This window comes from Dicentrarchus labrax, unplaced genomic scaffold (genome assembly GCF_905237075.1).
Source record: "Dicentrarchus labrax unplaced genomic scaffold, dlabrax2021, whole genome shotgun sequence".
Lineage (NCBI taxonomy): Eukaryota > Metazoa > Chordata > Actinopteri > Moronidae > Dicentrarchus > Dicentrarchus labrax.
This window is the reverse complement of record NW_026136701.1, coordinates 7,566,153-7,584,824: the sequence shown is the minus strand read 5'-3', so window position 1 is coordinate 7,584,824 and position 18,672 is coordinate 7,566,153. Positions and strand designations below refer to the sequence as shown.

General features: G+C 39.8%; 2 protein-coding genes across 4 annotated transcripts; both read right to left on the bottom strand.

Annotated features, from left to right (window-relative positions):
- Positions 1-186: 186 nt before the first annotated feature.
- Positions 187-8,542, bottom strand: yme1l1b (YME1-like 1b). The gene is made up of 18 exons (XM_051410133.1): positions 8,343-8,542; positions 7,625-7,762; positions 7,329-7,506; positions 6,860-6,958; positions 6,448-6,557; positions 5,939-6,089; positions 5,761-5,844; positions 5,200-5,373; positions 4,878-5,030; positions 4,535-4,667; positions 3,886-3,948; positions 3,561-3,673; positions 3,274-3,429; positions 2,881-3,032; positions 2,666-2,792; positions 2,487-2,560; positions 2,287-2,373; positions 187-2,193 (listed from the first exon to the last, which is right to left on the bottom strand). The coding sequence occupies exons 1-18, from the start codon at positions 8,367-8,369 to the stop codon at positions 2,050-2,052; spliced, it is 2,163 nt and encodes a 720-aa protein (XP_051266093.1). The 5' UTR covers positions 8,370-8,542; the 3' UTR covers positions 187-2,049.
- Positions 8,543-8,832: 290 nt separating this feature from the next.
- On the bottom strand, positions 8,833-18,586 carry LOC127368977 (acyl-CoA-binding domain-containing protein 5A-like). 3 transcript variants are annotated; one of them, XM_051410137.1, is made up of 14 exons: positions 18,449-18,586; positions 17,185-17,306; positions 16,718-16,841; positions 16,363-16,435; positions 14,181-14,331; positions 13,970-14,008; positions 13,404-13,619; positions 12,348-12,563; positions 11,420-11,514; positions 10,638-10,824; positions 10,244-10,452; positions 9,985-10,035; positions 9,755-9,870; positions 8,833-9,664 (listed from the first exon to the last, which is right to left on the bottom strand). In XM_051410137.1, exons 1-14 carry the CDS (start codon positions 18,454-18,456, stop codon positions 9,652-9,654), a joined length of 1,620 nt encoding a protein of 539 aa, XP_051266097.1. In that variant the 5' UTR covers positions 18,457-18,586; the 3' UTR covers positions 8,833-9,651. The 3 variants fall into 3 exon arrangements, with proteins under 3 accessions (XP_051266097.1, XP_051266099.1, XP_051266100.1); XM_051410139.1 differs by having other exon boundaries at positions 10,638-10,818; XM_051410140.1 differs by lacking the exons at positions 13,404-13,619; positions 13,970-14,008.
- Positions 18,587-18,672: the final 86 nt, after the last annotated feature.

The window sequence follows — 18,672 nt, the reverse complement described above, 5'->3', positions numbered from 1 at the left end:
GGTACTATCACAGTAAATAAAGCTTAAATAAGTGAGCCAGTGTCTTACTAAAACATAATGAGAATTATTCCTAATTTATTCTGTCCTGGCATATCAGACATGTGAACTCTGCAGATTTTGTTTGATTTGTAACAATGGTATCTCAGGTAAATCTTTAACACAGTAATCACATACCTCACACACACCAAGAATCAGAAGTTTTTATTTGCACTTTATTTATTTATTATTGCACAAACATTCACCAACCATTGCTATCACACTGTTGAGAGATTTTGTCAGTCAACAACAGAGAGCCATTCAATGTGTTCACAGCATAAAAGCTTTTCTATACATCTATATACAATGTTTCTATTACATCCTGATCATATATGTACACAGCTAAACATAGATAAAAGGCCAATAAACAGAAGAAATAGTGTGTCAAGTTAAAGCAAAATAAACCCTTCAGAAAAAGGTAACACTATGAAGAATAACATATGCTGGTGGTAATCTTGACAGGAGATATCCCGATAAATGAAATCAGTGTTTCAGAATGCTAAAATATGGATTTCTAACTATTCACTTTAAAACTGACACATTTAACATTTTAAGAGACATAACTGCAAGTTTCTACACACAATCTGTGTTGAAGAAATGTCATATTTGGAATCAAGGATGTCACTTTACAATCAGACTTTTTACAGCATAACTTCCTATATACACAGAGCAATGCCAGGAAGCACTGAACATTGGCTTAGACATCTTTCTTCCACTGCACTGTGTAAAATGCATTAAAACAGAAAGGTATACTGTAGAGAACTAGATGTGAGACATCTCTCTGCTTTGAAGTAATGACAAAGAAGACCGCAAGGGACAATACCTGACAGAATTCACCTTGTTTGTCTGAATAATCTAAAGCTTAAGAGTCTTCAATCCACTCGTTATTACAAGAAAAGCTGATATTTTGCTGAGAGGTTTTTCAGAAGCCAAACTCAGGACTATTTAAATAAATTAGGTCAAAGTTACAACCTTAAAATCCTAGATTTCAATGCTCTATCACTACATAAACAGAGTTTGTATTTGTCACATGCTTTTTGAGGCTGAGTAGCAGTTTTTGAGCCATCTGTACACGCAGCATCAATTAAATAAATTACATGAAGAGTGCACAAGTGCATTTTAATTTGTACACTTAGCCAAAGTGCTGAGACCTAAAGCTGAACTTTATACACTTTCTACTTTAAAGAAAAAAAATTCACACATACAGTACATTCCCCAAAAGGCCACCTTTAAAAATAAGTAACAGGGACATATGCAGAGGGGTACATCAGGACAGGAGAATGTATATCTCCCAATAATCCCAGACACAAACAATCAAATGGAAAGTTCCGCACCCCCACCATTAAAGTTCTAGGTGCCAAATTGAGAAACACAGCCGAGTATAGCCTGAACTCGCAGATATTCTAGACCAATAACAGATACAACCACTGGAAGACAACTGACAAATGGGAGTTGACACTGAGTTGAGATAAAGTCTACTTGCCACAATTACACAGTATCTTTGGATTAAAGATACATGGTGCTCAGCATTTCCCATTAACAGAAAAGGAATCCATGTAGACCTGGCTGACCAGAATTAGACCAAATTCCAACTAGTTTTTCATATTAAAAGAGGAATCCTATGCAGATACTGTTTACACGTTTGAGGTGCCCAATTACATTCATGATCTTTTCCTCCCACCAACTGATAAAGTGACATGAGCAATATTCTCAGCATCCTTTCATTTTTATCACATACAATGAAGGTCTTAAATTCTGGAAAGTCCTGTGTAAGTTTCACATAACAGAACTACTTATTTGGGAATATTGATGAGATTAAATGAAGGTGACAGCATAAAGATGTGACATAGTCCCACATAAGCACTTGTCAATAGACTTTGTGAATGCAGGTAATGACTTCTTATTCCTCTGATTCACTGCTCATGTCCATCCCTCCTTCCATGACCCCTGAGCTCATAACATCTGACCACTTTTCCCGCTGCTACCCCATGATTGTCGCTTCCTTCGCTGGTTTCATCTGACCTCCAGGTTCTTGCCCTCCAGGACCAGCTGGATCTCTTTGGCGTCCAGTGTCTCGTACATGAGCAGAGCATCTGCCAGGTTTTTGTGCTCTTTGGCACGAGACTTCAGCAGGGCTTTGGCACGCTCATAAGACTCCTGGAGACAGCAAGAGAAAAGATGGTGAGAAGGTTTTACAAGAGCTGGTTGGGTCGCTGAATCCCCCCCCAAAAAAATAACATTCACACAGACCTTCAGTAACACCCTGATTTCCTGCTCCACAGCTGCTTGGGTCTCTGGGCTCTGGGCTGTCATGTCGGTATAGGTCATCACACCCAACTGGGAGACAGAAATTGGAAACAAATGCATAAATGTATGTAAAATGACTGTAGTCTGTGATCCATGTGTGGTACAAATACTATGAACAGTTATCCCTTTTCAAGTAAGCCTACCTTTTCACACATTCCAAATCTGGTCACCATCATCTTAGCAATCTTTGTAGCACTATCAAAGTCACTTGATGCACCTGGAGAAGAAGAAATGACAAATACGTAAGTTTCCTTAATAAAATTCAAGCCTGCCGATGTAAGAGAATCAAGATCTTTCTGCCCTTTTCAGAGCTCTTTCTTACCGGTTGTAATGTACTCTTGGCCAAATATGATCTCCTCTGCCACGCGCCCGCCCATACTGACGTCCATCTGGGCCAGCAGCTGAGAGCGAGTCTCACTCCAGCGATCGTTCTCTGGGAGCATGGACACCTGAGAGGAGACACTGAAGTTTAAAGTAACGAGTAATTGCAGTAGACCTGGTGACAAAGCTTAGTTTACAAGCTCTAGGTTTCCTTACATGTCCCAGACTGGGGCCTCTGGGCATTATAGTAGCCTTGTTAATTGGCATGGCGTCTTTGGTGTAGTAAGCAACGATTGCATGGCCTGATTCATGGTACGCTGTGATCATCTTGTTCTTCTTGTCTATTTCTGCACTCCTCCTCTCAGGGCCTTGAAGAAAGAAAAAGAAAATAAACAATTGAAGAAAAAGGGGATTAAAAATCAGACAAAAAGAATAAAAAAGACAAGACGATGAGAGTGATCCCTCAAAATAAATAAGCTTTTGCTGTGCTAGATGAAAACATTCAACCAAGGTAAGGATTAGTAGAAAGATTAAGCATTTTATAATTATTGCAGGCAAACCAACTAATGAGGAAGTTGGTAAAGAAAGCAAAGCTTCTGTGTCACTCACCCATGAGGATTTTATCTTTAGCAAACTCCAGCTCTTTCAGGGTGACCATATCTTTGCCATCAACTGCTGCCTTCAGGGCAGCCTGATTGACCAGATTTTCCAGGTCAGCGCCAGAGAAGCCCACAGTGCCCCGAGCAATAATATTGGCCTCAATAGCTGCAGAGACAACACAGAACATCAACAGTCAGTCTAGGTCTCAGGCTAAGCTACTGTTTTTATATCATCTATCATCATAGGAGAAAGAATATTGTAACCAAATTCTGTATTAGCAGATGCTAATCTCACACCTGGATCCACTTTAATCTTCTTTAGATACCAGTTGAGGATCTCTGTGCGTCCTTTCACGTCTGGTTTGGGGACAGTCACCTGCATGTCAAAACGTCCAGGGCGGATCAGGGCACTAAGAGAGAGGATCAGTTGGTTGGTAAAATACAGATACCATGTCAGCATACAACTCTGTGTCACTGCATTAACAACAGCCACAGAGTTCATTCTTTGTTATTGACAAGGAAAACTGTGACTTTAAGGTGTGTAAAATCAGACATTTGTAAATGTGCAATGTAAGCTATGACATTTTCAAAAGCTAGGCGAGAGACAGAAAGGTAAACATACTTATCCAAAGCCTCTGGGAAGTTGGTTGCTCCAATGATGATCACGCCCTCATTTGGTTTAAACCTACACAATAAGATCAGAGTACATGCAGGTCAGTGTCTGCAATGCAGTGACTCTTGTTTTCTGCTGTTTTCTTACCACAGCAATTTTCAGCATTCAAATTCATGTTTTGAGCCAGCAGTGCAGTACTTCCTTACTACTTAGTACTTTCTCCTTGTTTAGACCAATACTGTACTGTACTGTATGTGATAAAAGACTGTTCTTTAGACGCTGTAGTTGTAGACAATCAAACACAGGCCACATTACAAATCAGTCAGTGGGACTGCTTGAAGGTTGGATTAGATTTATAGGGTATAACATTAAGTCCTTTCTTTAACTGAATTAGCTTGAGAAAACACATTCCAATATGGTTATTTTATCTATAGATGGTCTCTCAATTAAATGTACTGTATCACAATACAAAATGTTATACATCATGACAGAAGATCTTCCATATGACCCACCCCTACTGCACACACACACACATACATTGTAAACCCACCGTATTGCCTGGAGGACGTGCCAAATTTGCTTTAATCTGAATTAATACAACTCCTCACTCAGTGAATTCCTAAAATGTAAAAATGCAACAGAGAATTTTAGAGATTACCCATCCATCTCAGCGAGTAGTTGGTTGATAGTCTGTCTGGAATAAGGGTGCATGGGAGACTCAATCCTTTTCCCACCAACACTATCCAATTCATCAATGAAGATCACACAGGGAGCATTGGCTTTAGCCTCCCCTAGAAAAAAAAGTAGCAAGACAAATATATAAAGAAAACACAAAATACACCACACAATATTCAGCACAACAATTATAATTACTGTTTTTACCACAGCCTGTATTAGAGGAAGTCAGCTTTACACACTTACAAGTGATTTGTAAGGAAGGTAGAGGAAATATATAATAATAATAATAATAATAATAATAATAATAATTTTAAAAAACCCACTGAAAAGGTTCCTGATGCGGCTGGCTCCCACTCCAACAAACATCTCATCAAACTCGGACCCAGAGGCATAGTAGAATGGTACATCAGCCTCTCCTGCCACAGCTCTGGCCAGCAGAGTCTTTCCCGTCCCTGGAGGACCAACCAGCAGAACACCTACAGAGGCAGGAAGGACGAGAGGAAGGATGAAGAATGAGAGAAACACAAAAACAAAGCCCTGAATGGAAGTGTGCAATCACCACATCAGCTGAAAAGTCATCATAACCATAACCTTCGCAAGAGCAGAATATAGAAAAATCAAGACGCTATAAATGGTTAGCCCTACCTTTTGGCAGCTTTCCACCCAAGGCTGTGAACTTTTGTGGGTTTTTCAGGAACTCCACCACTTCCTGCAGCTCATTCTTAGCTTCTTCTACCCCTTTGACGTGCTCAAACGTCACATTTTTCATCTGGACAGGGTCAACTGCCGAGTCCAGGCCTGATGTGGTCCGGAACCGCACTATCCGAAATGGTTAGATTAAAGTTCGAAAATCACACTGCATGGCACGGTTAATGAACACACACGCAGACACTGCCTGTTACTGAGCATGAATTAAGAACCACATCTGATTACATATATTAGTGCTTCAATACTGCAGCTTATAAGTATGGTAGTTTCTGTAGTCCGCAAAGAGCAGAAAATGGTTCAGTTATATAAAGCTTCGTTATTTTCTTTCATGGGTTACTACATGTTCAATATGCATGGATTAGTTTAGCAAAGACAAATGCTGAGCTTTATTATTATTATTATTATTATCATTAATACTTTAGTATATTAAAATGCAAATATATTAAAGATTAAAAAAAAACTTAAAAAGCAACTTCAAAGGAGAAAAGGAGCCTTTACCCGATATGAAGGGGGTTTTGGAGATACCATAGAGCCCAACAAGAAGCAGCACCAGCAGGATGAGACGAGTCCTCCTGAGAGACTCTGAACAGTTGGAGCAGGAAAACTATACATCAGTGGTGTTTAATAATATGCTTAATAATGGATTCAAGAAGAGCGTCTCTGTATTAAAACCTGCCTTGTGTGCGTTGTGTCAAGGCTTGGGCTTTCAGGAAACCCTCAGCGAAGCCCTTCTTGAAAGCATCCTGCTGGCCTTCAGGTATGTTTTTGTTCTTTGACAGGCTGTCTAGACTTTCAATTTCAACCCCCTTGTCACGTGTCAGGAAACCCTGCAGTACAAGGTAAGATTGGTTAGCAGTATTCACACAGCCTGAACACTACTTCCCTTTTATCACTCCTTGACTCTCAAGGCGATGACACTGGACACACTTTGAGAAACACTTTAAGACTTAAGATGCACCTGCCTTTCTCTTTAGATTCCTGCACGGGCAGAACAGCCGGAGGCCCCTTTTGTGCTATCAGCCGATTTCAAAATGCTAAGGCTACACTTACTGGTATCCAGTTTAAAGCTGTATCTTTATCATGCTTATTACATTAAGAACATTGAGGAAAGTAATAAGCACATTTAGCATATCCATAACATGCTTAAGTATTTTCTTAAGCACGTGAACATCTCTAAGTACGTACCTTCATAAAAGATGGTGTGAAGCCTTCAGATTCAAGTGGGCGGTCAGAGGCTGACTGCAGTCGTCTGGTTTTGCTCCTAAAAGTTTTAAAGCCTCTGCTCTGGACCCACACTTGAAATATAGTTAGAATATAATGTTTAAGCAGATTAAAAAGCTAACCAAGTTTCCAAGGCATATAACTAAGCATAAACATTGTAAATAAATATACACATTTTTAAAGGTGTATAATCTATATGTTAAAATGGGAAACCATAGACACTATTGACAATTAACTGGAATATTTATCAGTCTATACTGATCCAAATAACATTCAATCCAACTCTAGTAATTTTTTAGCACAACCTGAATATAAAGCTTTGGATCAGTAATAAACTATTACACCACTTCAATAAATTCTTCGTATCCATAGTTACCTGGCCAGTGTTGTAGCTCTGTGCTGACAGCCTGAAGAGGTGAAGGTTGCTGCCTGGAAAAAACTGGGGTCAACATGGGCATTGCACCAGATGAGAAGCCTGGAAAAGAGGACAAGGTATATCTGGTAACCCTGAGATACCCTTTAGCAAAAAGTGGTAGCATAGGCCCTACTTGTGTGTCTTGATCAAAGAGATTAGATGCATCGGCATCTGGTGATGAAATGTTATGAGGTCAAGTATGTTATGAGTGGTGTATTCATTCGTGGATGATGAGGATGATGAGGAGTCCAGGGGGCTCTGGGGTCCCTATAATCTTTATGTGTGTTAGCCATCAGCAGCCACAACTACGGTGAATCATGAACAGGAATGCAGAAGCTACTGATACCATGACAGTATGAGCACCGGCCACAGGCACACATACATGGTACAGTATGTGAGATCTGTTTATATCGAAGATGCACATTCTCACCATGCTTATTGTAGAAAAAGGAGTGTGTTGAAAGATGTGAGGTCCTCCAGGCTGTCTGTTCACCCGATGGAAGTGGAGCCTCCTGTGGACTCAAGCGTGGTAACATACGATTGACCAGCTCATCCAGCTGCTGTGCTCCCAGGTCTGATAGGCCAAGCTCACGCAGGTTCCACATGGGCTGCCCACAAATACATGATACCATTTTGTGAATTAGATTTATATTCTTCATAAAGTTGTTCTGTAATATGTTTTTTTCTAGTGGAGCGGGGCTATGAGTATGTCCTACTAATGTATACCTCTGTGCAGTGTAGCTCTGAGTCGGAAGCATACTCCTTGTGTTTTCTTGATGTGTAGGCGGCACTGCTACTGCTGCTTCCCACTGAGCTCTTCATAGAGTGGAGGACATTGATGAGGTGGCTAAGGGGTACAGTCACCTGTGATCACATGCGATCAAACAGTGAGGGAATGGCAAGTTCTCAACACCTGTTACAATTATCATCACAAACCCTATTTGTTTGTTAGACCAAAGGCAGCTTAAATAGAAACTGCTGGTAGTCCATCAGCTAGCTTGCTGTTAAGATTATAATCTAGCTAGTTCTAAATAGAAATGTGCCCATATATTACATATTGTTATTATTATTATTATCATCATTTGTCGGTTCAAAAGGTGCAGGGTTATTAGAATATGCAAACCATAAGTATCCAAACATGTCGCCCACTGACGCAGTTTCCCATCTGGATGCTCAACAGATCAGCAGCTAGCTGAAACTTCCCTCAACGACCCAGTTTCATTATCGATAACGTTAAACAGAATAATAACAATACTGACACAGTTTCCAGGGCCCTAAAATATACATTTCTTTCAACTCGTCAAAGCATAACGAAAGGTCGTGTGGCTCACAGGAGAACAAGCTAAGGTTAACTTTGCTTGCTAGCAGGCTCAGCAGACCGGGTTAGAACCAAAACAACAACAATGCTAATGTTAGCTTGGCCTAAGGTTTCCTGCTGTCTTACCTGTGGTTGGACGGTAAAAGAAAACATGTTCAATTCCCACTTGTACAGAAACGGCCGTTGAGCTACGCAAGTTACACCACTGTCCCTGTGAGCTAAAGGTCTGTACTTCTTTCACTTATCTCTGTGTAGCAGGCATAGCAAGACAAAGTGCGAACTTCAGCGACTCAGCTCACCACAGACCGGATATGACATCAGCCGTGCTGTGACACCTTTGGTGTCCCTGTCGAAACCTGCTCTCCTTTTTCTGACCTAGCTTTAAGGTCCGTTCATCCAGCTTCTTGTAATGCACAACTTTAATATCATGTTACTCATTTACATTAGTGTAAAATGTGATAACTGCAGTTTATTGTCTCTATATGTTTGACAGCTCGGGGTTTCAACGCTGATACATAGGAATAAGAAAAGATGAAAGTCAACATCCCCTTCTCACAGAAAGTCTAACCAAAGTGGTTAACTTTGAGCATCACAGTCAGAGATTTACTACGATATATATGTTTGTCCCAAGAATGTGTTTATTGCATGTCAAAATCTGCTTCATATACTTATGTTTTACAACTGTATATTTGAAAGCACGACACCCTTGCTTAAACAGAGTATTTCACTGTACAGCTGACAAGACACAAGAATAAACATATGGATTGTCCTTACTTTGTATTGCACTTTTCCACAAGTGCAATCTTTGATACTAATGCACTGAAGCCATACAATAATTATACAAATCTACACATAAATATTTGTCACCATGTCTATTTGGTCTAAAAAGAAATATTTCTAATTCGTACAATGAATATAAAAGGCTGATGTCCTTATCAGAAAAAAAAAGTGAACTTGACAGAAAATGTTTGATAAATAACTGGCAATGACGGTGGTGAAAAAAAATCTTCACTTAAGGTCCACAGCTACTGTATGATCATGGATTTATTTCAATTAAAAGTTGACTCGGTTATGTGAGTTATGTATACAATGAATTTCTGGCAATCTGTGAGACATGTCATAAATAAGATCACCACATAATGCTAAGCTAACTGTAACACAGAAATCTGCCTGCACTTATAATGCAAACATTTTCCTCCCTCTCTTAAATACCTAAAAAGTATCCATGAAGTCAAAATGCTACACTATATTGCAGAGTCTCTCTTTAAACACATTTTTGACCATTCATTTATCTAAGGTAGCTTTTCCATTTTTGCTGGTGCCTCATTACACTTTGGCTGTGGTAGTGGCTCGAAAAAGCCACAAAGCAACAAAAGTGCAACAATTTCATCCTGCGCTCATGTTCTTTGATTGATGCCGACGGTTGTCTGACAATTCAGGGGATTTTCCTGTGGAGTGAAACAGAGTTTAAGTAGTCTGTAGGATGGCCATAAAACATTAGTGACAACAAGGATATTGTTGATCAGTATTTTGTTCACCTTCTCTTCCGTTGTAAATAAACCTGAACAAGCCAATGGGCAATCAGAGGCCAGAGTGCAGTCAAGACCACTGTGAGTGGGCAGAAGTCAAAAGGCCACCAGGATGGTCTCAGGAACTATAAAAATAGAAACCTTCATTACATTAAAGCAACTGTTTCCTAATCAGGTACTACTTGGTCATAGAATTGCATAATAAAAACAAAAACAATGTTCAATATTTTTATATAGACCTTTTGTGCTACAGGCAAGGAGTCCTCCTGCCTTGGCGAAGAAGATCTTGACTGAAAAAAAACATTATTAATAATTAATAAAATATAGAAATCTATGAATACATATAGAATAAATTGCCCAGGAGACTGCCATCAACAATGTAATATTTCAAACAAGCAAAGTGTTTTGTTTTTTTCCATTTCAAAAATATGGGGGAAGAAATCAACAGCTAGTGTGATGGCAAGAAGAAATAACAATAAAACACCCCTGGTCTTTCACCTGTGACACCGTCAGCGCCTCCAGAGTGTGCAGCCTGTGCAACACAGTGGTCATGTCGTGCTGCAGCCTCAGCAGAGCTGTAGCTATTTGCTCATTGATGTTTCCCCTGGCAGCACTGAGCGGGTGGCTGCTCTGTGACACACAACAGCACGCAGCATCTGCACTGGCACAACGCTGAGAGCTGCATGTTGCCCTTGGTGACTGAGAACCTGAAATGGTAGTCAGAGTGTGACAGCTTAACAACAACATGCAACTGTGGAAGACTGTGCTGTGTTTAGGGTATCTGATGCATTTAAATTCTCAGGAAGATAACGTGCTAAGTGCCCATCTTAGGAGCGAGGTAAATAAATGGAACAGCGTCTGCATAAATACAAATCGACTAGTGCAGTCTCACCTCTCCCTCTTCTTGACAAGGAGCTGTTGTGTTGGCTTGTACTAATCCCTTCTTTAAGGTAGGTATCTCCCATGATCACTTGATCCTCTCCTCCGTTCAGGGTAGTGTTGCTCTCAAACCAAAGATCCTTTTGCCTCACTGACGCAGAGCCTGATCCAAGTGACAGCATGTTTGATGTAGACTGCCCCTTGTTAGAAAAAGAATAGAGTCATCCACAGTTTGAATTAAGGGAGAGCATGTTCAAATTTGTTCTTTATATAATGTTGACATGATTAAACATTTTGGGAAATAAACTTTTTTTCTTGCTGAGGGTTGCATGAGAAAATGCACACCAATCTCTTATCTGTCCATTAAATATGAAGCTACAGGCAGGAGACGGTTCGCTTAGTTTAGCATATAGAGTGGGAGCAGCTAGCCTGGCTCTTTGGATGTTCAAAAATACACTAGATAAAGATAGATAAATACACTAAGCTCTAAAACTCTGGAGCTAGTTTAATCTGTACAAAAACTGAAGTATGAGTATTTAAACAACATGTGGGTTTATGTGCTGGACTATTTCTTGCACAATGATTTCCTGGAGTCTTGTTCTATAGTGAACTTCAGAGATGCTGGTAGACGTAGGTCAGCTCTTTCCCAATGCTTCTAGTCTTTATGTTAAGCTAACTGTCTCCTGGCTCTGGCTACACATTTATGTGAGTGATACTGAAAGAGAATAAGAATATTTGCATAAATGTAAACTAATCCTTTAATGTGGTGTACACTTTGGAGGAGGGATACCACACCTCTTCCATGGCCAGATGCTCCATTGAGTCACAGAATTCTTCATTATCTGAGTCTGTGGATCGGTGGTTCTTCTCGGGAACAGCATCACTATGATCTGAACAGTGCAAAACACAGCAAGCCAACAATAATAAACATGGGCAATATGGAAAATGATATGGTTCTTCACTGTACATCTACATAATAAACAATTGGTTTGGTATATTTTTAACTACATTTTCATATTGCAATGTATACCAGAATTAAGTTATGCATATTTATTCAATATTTTATAACAACAAAGGATCACATGACTATGTGTACATGAAAGAGGTTGCTCTTAGTGACAAACCCTTAGACTATTATCCCTGGACTCTGCAGCTCCCCTCAGCTTCATAGAGCATTTTGGTTCAGCTCATTGTTTTGGTTTTCCTACCACCATCTTACTGTTTTGGTTCAGTCTCATTGCACTTCTCACACTAATGGTGTCCTTTTTAAACACTACCTTCCCAGCGCCAAATAACAAAAAGACATTAATTTGCACTTAGCAGCTAATGAGCCAGATGTTTCCCTCAGGAGTTGGTGGAGACCAAAACAGAGCTTAAAGGAGAGTGAATTTTGACCTTTTATTCACCAGGAAAGGTAGCATTTGCAAACGACAGTAGCTTTACCTTCAGGACAACACAGTATAACTTACAGTAAAATGTGTAATATGTTTACACCTCTTTGGAGGTTGCTCAGATTTCTTTTCCTTCTTAAGTGCACTTATTTTTTCAAGAGGAACATTTTCCCACAGAGATCATTTTATATTTGGTCTTATAGTACATCTTGTAGTACAAATGGAATCTAGAAGAGTATAATCATTTCTATAAACTGTTTTGACAAATGCCTTGTCACACTGCTTTAGTACATAATGTTATACAATAATATACACTTAATGTGTAATCTTACCATTCAGGTGTCCATTAAAGTGCATATAGGAGTTACACTGTGCACTGGGCTCTATGGAACAGGTCAGTTCCTCCTCCTCCAACTCGCTGTTGAGGGAGCTGTGTGTCCCGTTGGTGAAGGAGGACATGCTGGGTTCCACACTGCTGTTGGACCACATGGTGTCAGACCTCCACCTCTTGTTGTCCGCCATCAGGAGCCTTGGGTCAGGACTCCAGTCTGAGACCACACAAAGGAGAGCCACAGAGCGAGAGAGAGAATGACCAGGCCTTACAAAAAAGGGCAGTTTCTTTCTTGTGTCTCATTGAAATACTCATTTATATGAATCTATTCAGAGGGAAAACACTACATTCAATTACTTTAAATGGAAACTATGTACGTCTTGCACCCTTTAAATTAACTCAAGGGTGTCATATTATAATGGAAATCCTCCCTCTTTAAACTAAGAAAAGAGAGGCAAAAATGAAGGAAAATTAAAAGAAAGTAGTGCATACAAAAATGCATAAAATGAGAGAGTGTGCATAAAGTAAATAATTAATCTGTGCTACATAAAAACAAGGAATTCATTGGAAAGCATTTTAAGTTGTAAACAGGTCAAAAATATAGAGAGTCATTCTTCAAAAAGTACTGTCCTAAAACACCTGGGCACTGTAGTTTATAACATGTTACTCACACTAGAGTAAATTGTTTTGTTGTTAGGACTATTTTCAGCTGCGGATTGATACTCATTTGTTCCACTGGTGAGTATTTATGGCAGCAGGACTGGGATTGACTCAAATAAACAGAGACTGTTCATGGTAAAGAAGAAACATGTCACACAATGCAACAGTGGTGTTGATGTGTTTTTAGGTGGTTCAGTGGAGCTCTGTTGCACAGAGATATAGATACACGTACCAGGCATTGTTTTAGTCTTTTCATGAGCTTTGTTGACATTAAGAAATAAATGTAGAATATCACCAGCCTTACCCTTTAAATCATGTAAATTATGGATTAGTGTGTAACCTCAACAACACAACTTCACAGCACAAAACACCTAACAACTACAACTACAGGTGGTACCTTTTTCCTCCTCCTTGTCTTCATCTTCTGTATTGTCTTCTTCATCCCCATTCTCCTCTTCCTCACTTTTCCAATCACTACTGTCCTCCTTTCTCTCGATTTCACTATTTTCTTTGCTTCCCCCTGCCTCCTCGCTACTGACACTTACACCACGAGCGCTGCTGTCTGTGTCATTCTCATGGAGGTTCTGTATATCATCCCACAGATCCCCATAGCCTGAACGGTGAGGGAAATACTCTTGATTAACTCTCAAAGTATATGTTCCACAACATACAGAGAACACGGTGCAGAGCTTTTACACGCTACATCTCTACCAAAAAGCAATGGCAGCCAACAACCAACACACCAACTAACTACAGCACACACACACACACGACAGATTACATGAGACACATCTAACAATCTAATTTCCTTCAGCTCCTGCAGAGTAAGCCATTGTACACTTATCGGCCTTTTGCCATTAAAATGAAACGACAATGAAAGCAACTTCATTAGGTCCAAATAAGCTCACACAGTGTGGGACCAGTCCATCAACTCTACAGCTACAACGAACACCGAAGACTTGCCTTCCATTGTTGGTTTGTGAAATGGTTTGACCAGCTCGTCTAGTGATAAAAACACATGTAAGAGAGGCTCAGTATTAACTTAGGAGAAAAAAGCATCCGTGTGACTAACAAAGAGAATTAACAGCAGGAGTACATCCCAACTGAACAGTAGAAACCCCCCTGGACTGCATTCTTTTTTCCTTTGATGAGCACCGCTGATCAGGTACATTACCTGCATGATGTACAAAGGGCCTGGTGAATGGTCTCTTGTCCACCTCATTTTCTTCCTCTTCTTCTCCTTCTCCATCTACTTCTGTGTAGAAGCTGCCGAGCTTCTGTACCAGGTCAGACACTTCATCCGATATTGGCATGGTCTCCAAAATCTGACACATAAATAATCAAGTTTATGTTAAAAAAGGATTGGAATAATTTGCATAATTTGATATTGTCAGAATGAAACACATTTTTTTTTTATACAAGTAGCTGTGATAAGACCGTCAACAAGGCAGCAGCAAACAAGTTCATTAGATATAATTATAGACTGAACAAAATTATAAACGCAACACTTGAGTTTTTGCCCCCATTCATCATGAGCTGAACTCAAAGATCTAAGACTTTCTCTATGTACACAAAAGGCCTATTTCTCTTAAATATTGTTCACAAATCTGTCAAAATCTGTGTTAGTGAGCACTTCTCCTTTGCTGAGATAATCCATCCACCTCACAGGTGTGGCATATCAAGATGCTGATCAGACAGCATGGGTATTGGCCACGATAAAAGGCCACTCCAAAATGTGCAGTTTCACTGTGTGTGGGGGGGGGGCAAACCGCTCACCCACACGACGCCATACACGCTGTCTGCCATCTGCCCTGTACAGTGAAAACCAGGATTCATCCTTGAAGAGAACACCTCTCCAAAGTGCCAGACGCCATCAAATGTGAGCATTTGCCCACTCAAGTCGGTTACGACGAAGAACTGCAGTCAGGTCTAGATCCTGATGAGGACGACGAGCATGAAGATGAGCTTCCCTGAGACGTTCCTGACAGTTTGTGCAGGAATTCTTTGGTTATGCAAACCAATTGTTGCAGCAGCTGTCCGGGTGGCTGGTCTCAGACCATCTTGGAGGTGAAGATGCTGGATGTGGAGGTCCTGGGCTGGTGTGGTTACACCTGGTCTGCGGTTGTGAGGCCGGTTGGATGTACTGCCAAATTCTCTGAAACGCCTTTGGAGACGGCTTATGGTAAAGAAATTAACATTCAATTCATGGGCAACATCTCTGGTGGACATTCCTGCAGTCAGCATGCCAATTGCACGCTCCCTCAAAACTTGCGACATCTGTGGCATTGTGCTGTGTGATGGAACTGCACATTTCCGAGTAGCCTTTTATGTTGGCCAGCCTAAGGCGCACCTGTACAATACCCATGCTGTCTGATCAGCATCTCGATATGCCACAACTGTGAGGTGGATGGATTATCTTGTGAACAATATTTGAGAGAAATAGGCCTTTTGTGTACATAGAGAAAGTATTCGATCTTTGAGTTCAGCTCATGATGAACGGGGGCAAAAACAAAAGTGTTGCGTTTATAATTTTGTTCAGTGTATATAACAAAGGCTGACTGATCTATCTGTTGGACCTGCTAATTAAAGCTGATTAAAAACAGCAGGTGACTGGAGGAACTGAATGTCATGTAGGTGCTATGAGGTGAAAAATGAACAAAAGCATTTGCAAACGCAGCCTCTGCTGTTAATAGGTTCTGTCACTGTTCAATAAATATCTAAAATATACACAATTAAGTGAGTCATTTTTTAAATTAACAATGAAAAGAAAGAGTCTAGAGCCATATGCTCTATGAAGCACAGATAAATGTTAATGTCAGGATGCTAACATGCTCATAATAACAGTTCTAACATGCTAATGTTCACCATGTTCACTCACTATCTGAGTTTAGCCTGTTAGCCTGCTAACATGTTCTAATTATTAGTAAACACAGACTACTGAGGCTGATGGGAATGTCATTACTTATGCAGGTATTTGGTCATAAACTAAAGTACAGGACAAAGGGAAGTTTTGCTAAATGAAAAGTTATTACGATTAATGGTCAGCCTGGTCTGTACAAAATGTCATAGCAATCCATCCAATAGTTGTTAAGATAAAATAATGAAGATGTGAAATGATTGACCAACATTGAGCATCATATCCAAATAAACCGTCTTTCAGTGTAGTTAAGAGACTCTGACATTGCTAGCAGACATACATATAAATATGCAGTGTATTATAGATATAAATATATTTGCTGTATGTGAAAGGCACATTCTCCAAAATGTAAGGAGAGTTGCGTGTTCCAAGTTTATGAACTGTTTATTATTCTGTACGCTGCTTCTATTCAGCTTTAATTTCCCTTGAAAGGACTTACCAGCTGGATGTTCTCAATGTAATTCTTCATGGCTTCCTCTCTTGTCATATTTCCCAAAGAGCTCCATGCATCCCTGGTAACACAAAGTCTTAGCTGAACACTAGAGCACTGAGAAGAAAGTGAACACTGAATAACTGCACAGTTGCAGTGGTAACAGGAGGTGCATAAATCTCACCAAACTTAAAATATTCTGTACAGGATTATCCATTGGGTTTACCTCCAGTATTGTGCAGTAATATTTGGGTATTATTTTTAAAAAATGATGGTTTTGTAACAGTGTTATAGCAATTAGCATTGCTATTAGCCATAACTCTGAATTTAGATGTGGAAATAAGGACATATTATAAGTATTTACCATTTAGCTTTGCCATGAGTGTCCCAGAAGCCGTTTGGTCTGGGGATGTTGCAGGGCCCCAAGGTGGCCTGCTTGTAGTAACTATAGAACATCATCATCATGTCATCAGATGGCTGGAAAGGACCTGCAGAAGCAAATTTTAAAGGGATCAAGATACACGTGCAAGACAGCCTGCAAATGTAATCAATTCATGAAATGTTATCCTGGGATACATGTGAGTTAGAGGAGTTGTTATTAGACTTTAGAAACGTCTGATTTAGTTAATCAGCTCTTATCCTTACAGCAGCTTTATCAATAGAGGGTTAGCCAAGAGTGACAGCTCTTAAATGCTCTGCATGTAGGTCAATCACCTAGAGTGTTTACACACCAACAAGCACAGACCTCATACTATAGAGCACACACGTACATTTAAGTCCAAACACTTTAATTCGTAGATAGGATAGAGTCAAATTAGAATAAGTTATCACCTTCTTCTGGCAAACTTCGGATCACTTTAACTGCAGCAGCAAATTTCTCCTCCAGGCTGTGTTTGTCCTCCTCCTGCGCCATTCTGAGCCCCAACAAGGATGCCATGAAGGAGTCCTCACCTCTTCAACAAGAATATGAAGCCGTTAATGGAAAAATCGAGGCTGTTCCGAAAGTGATCAGTAAAGAACACCTAAACATATTTTTTCTATCACTGCAGCTAGTTGCCACTTGTCTTATCTAAGGATGCGGGCTGTTTGCTCTTTATTCTAGGAGATCTTTGGATAGAACTGATCTATTTAACAAGTCCTTGTTGGTTTAGCGACAGACTAATACATTCTTTAACAGGAATATTTCCCTCTGTGCCTGATGTGTTAGAAACTCACCATAAAATTCATATTCGCCAGTGAAATAATTATTTCATTAGCCCGGTGTCTGTGTGCAATATGCAGTCTCGACTCCGGTCAAGGATGAGCCAACTAGTCAACGTCTGATGAATAAACATACATGGGAAATGTAGTTTTTGTTGAGCAAAAACTTAGCATGGTGGCTTAAGACGCAACCCTTACTCCTCCATATCCCACAAACCCTCCTCAGCGGGTATTTAAACCGCGGTGATGTATGGGAAATGTAGTGTCGCGTGATTATTCTTTTTTAAAGTACTGATGTAGGCTGCTGACTATTGTGTTGATGAGTCATTTATACGGAATCGAGTGTTCCAATAAATCGGCCACAAATATTAGGCATGATCTGCTATCCCACAATGTAGCAAGTGATTATCCCCAGTGTGGGATCAATAAAGTCTATCTTATCTTTTGTTTGGGCTAGATATTCCATGTATGTCCAGTAACTGGTGACGAATTTCATGATAATGTTGATGTTAGTATAGTTTTATTTGTATGTGCTCTTTTGCTTGTGATTTGTGCCTCTTTTTTAATGATTAAATTACATTTTTGACGTAATTTGACATATTTTCTATTTTGGTGTGTGTGTTTATTTTTCGGGAGAAAAAGAATAAAAAGGGAGAAAGATATGAGTATGCCTACATAATATGTAATTCTCGCATAAATAATATGAATATACTCAATTTAACCTAAAATATATTACTATTACAATGGCTATTTTATAATAATGAAGATACTTATAATAATAGAAAACCCAATATTAATAATAATAATAATAATAATAATAATAATAATAATAATAATAATAATAATAATAATATACAATATTTACTATTACTATTAATAACATTTAATAACTTACATTTTCATTATGGACTTTTACGTCATCACAGTGAAATGTCATTGGTCTAGCGCCCTTCTCCCTCGGCCCCTCGGCCAATCACAGGCCACCGTTTATTACGTAGCTGCCATTTGTCACGGGCTGTTGTGAATCGGAGGCCAGCGGCCCCACAATGCCAGGCGGGGGAGCCCCTCTCTCAGCAACACAGCACAGCATCACCGCCTCGCCTCACTGAAAAGGACAGA

What these genes read in the sequence shown, in the direction of transcription:
- LOC127368977 (XM_051410137.1), bottom strand. An exon ending in ACTCATGGCAAAGCTAAATG is followed by an intron (nt 16,436 to 16,717) that starts GTAAATACTTAT and finishes TTGTGTTACCAG; the next exon opens with GGATGCATGGAGCTCTTTGG. An exon ending in GCCCTTTGTACATCATGCAG is followed by an intron (nt 14,009 to 14,180) that starts GTAATGTACCTG and finishes TTTTATCACTAG; the next exon opens with ACGAGCTGGTCAAACCATTT.
- yme1l1b (XM_051410133.1), bottom strand. Translation starts at nt 8,369, where the DNA reads ATGTTTTCTTTTACCGTCCAACCACAG. An exon ending in AGAGCTACAACACTGGCCAG is followed by an intron (nt 6,558 to 6,859) that starts GTAACTATGGAT and finishes CTATATTTCAAG; the next exon opens with TGTGGGTCCAGAGCAGAGGC. An exon ending in GAAGATTAAAGTGGATCCAG is followed by an intron (nt 3,430 to 3,560) that starts GTGTGAGATTAG and finishes TTGTCTCTGCAG; the next exon opens with CTATTGAGGCCAATATTATT.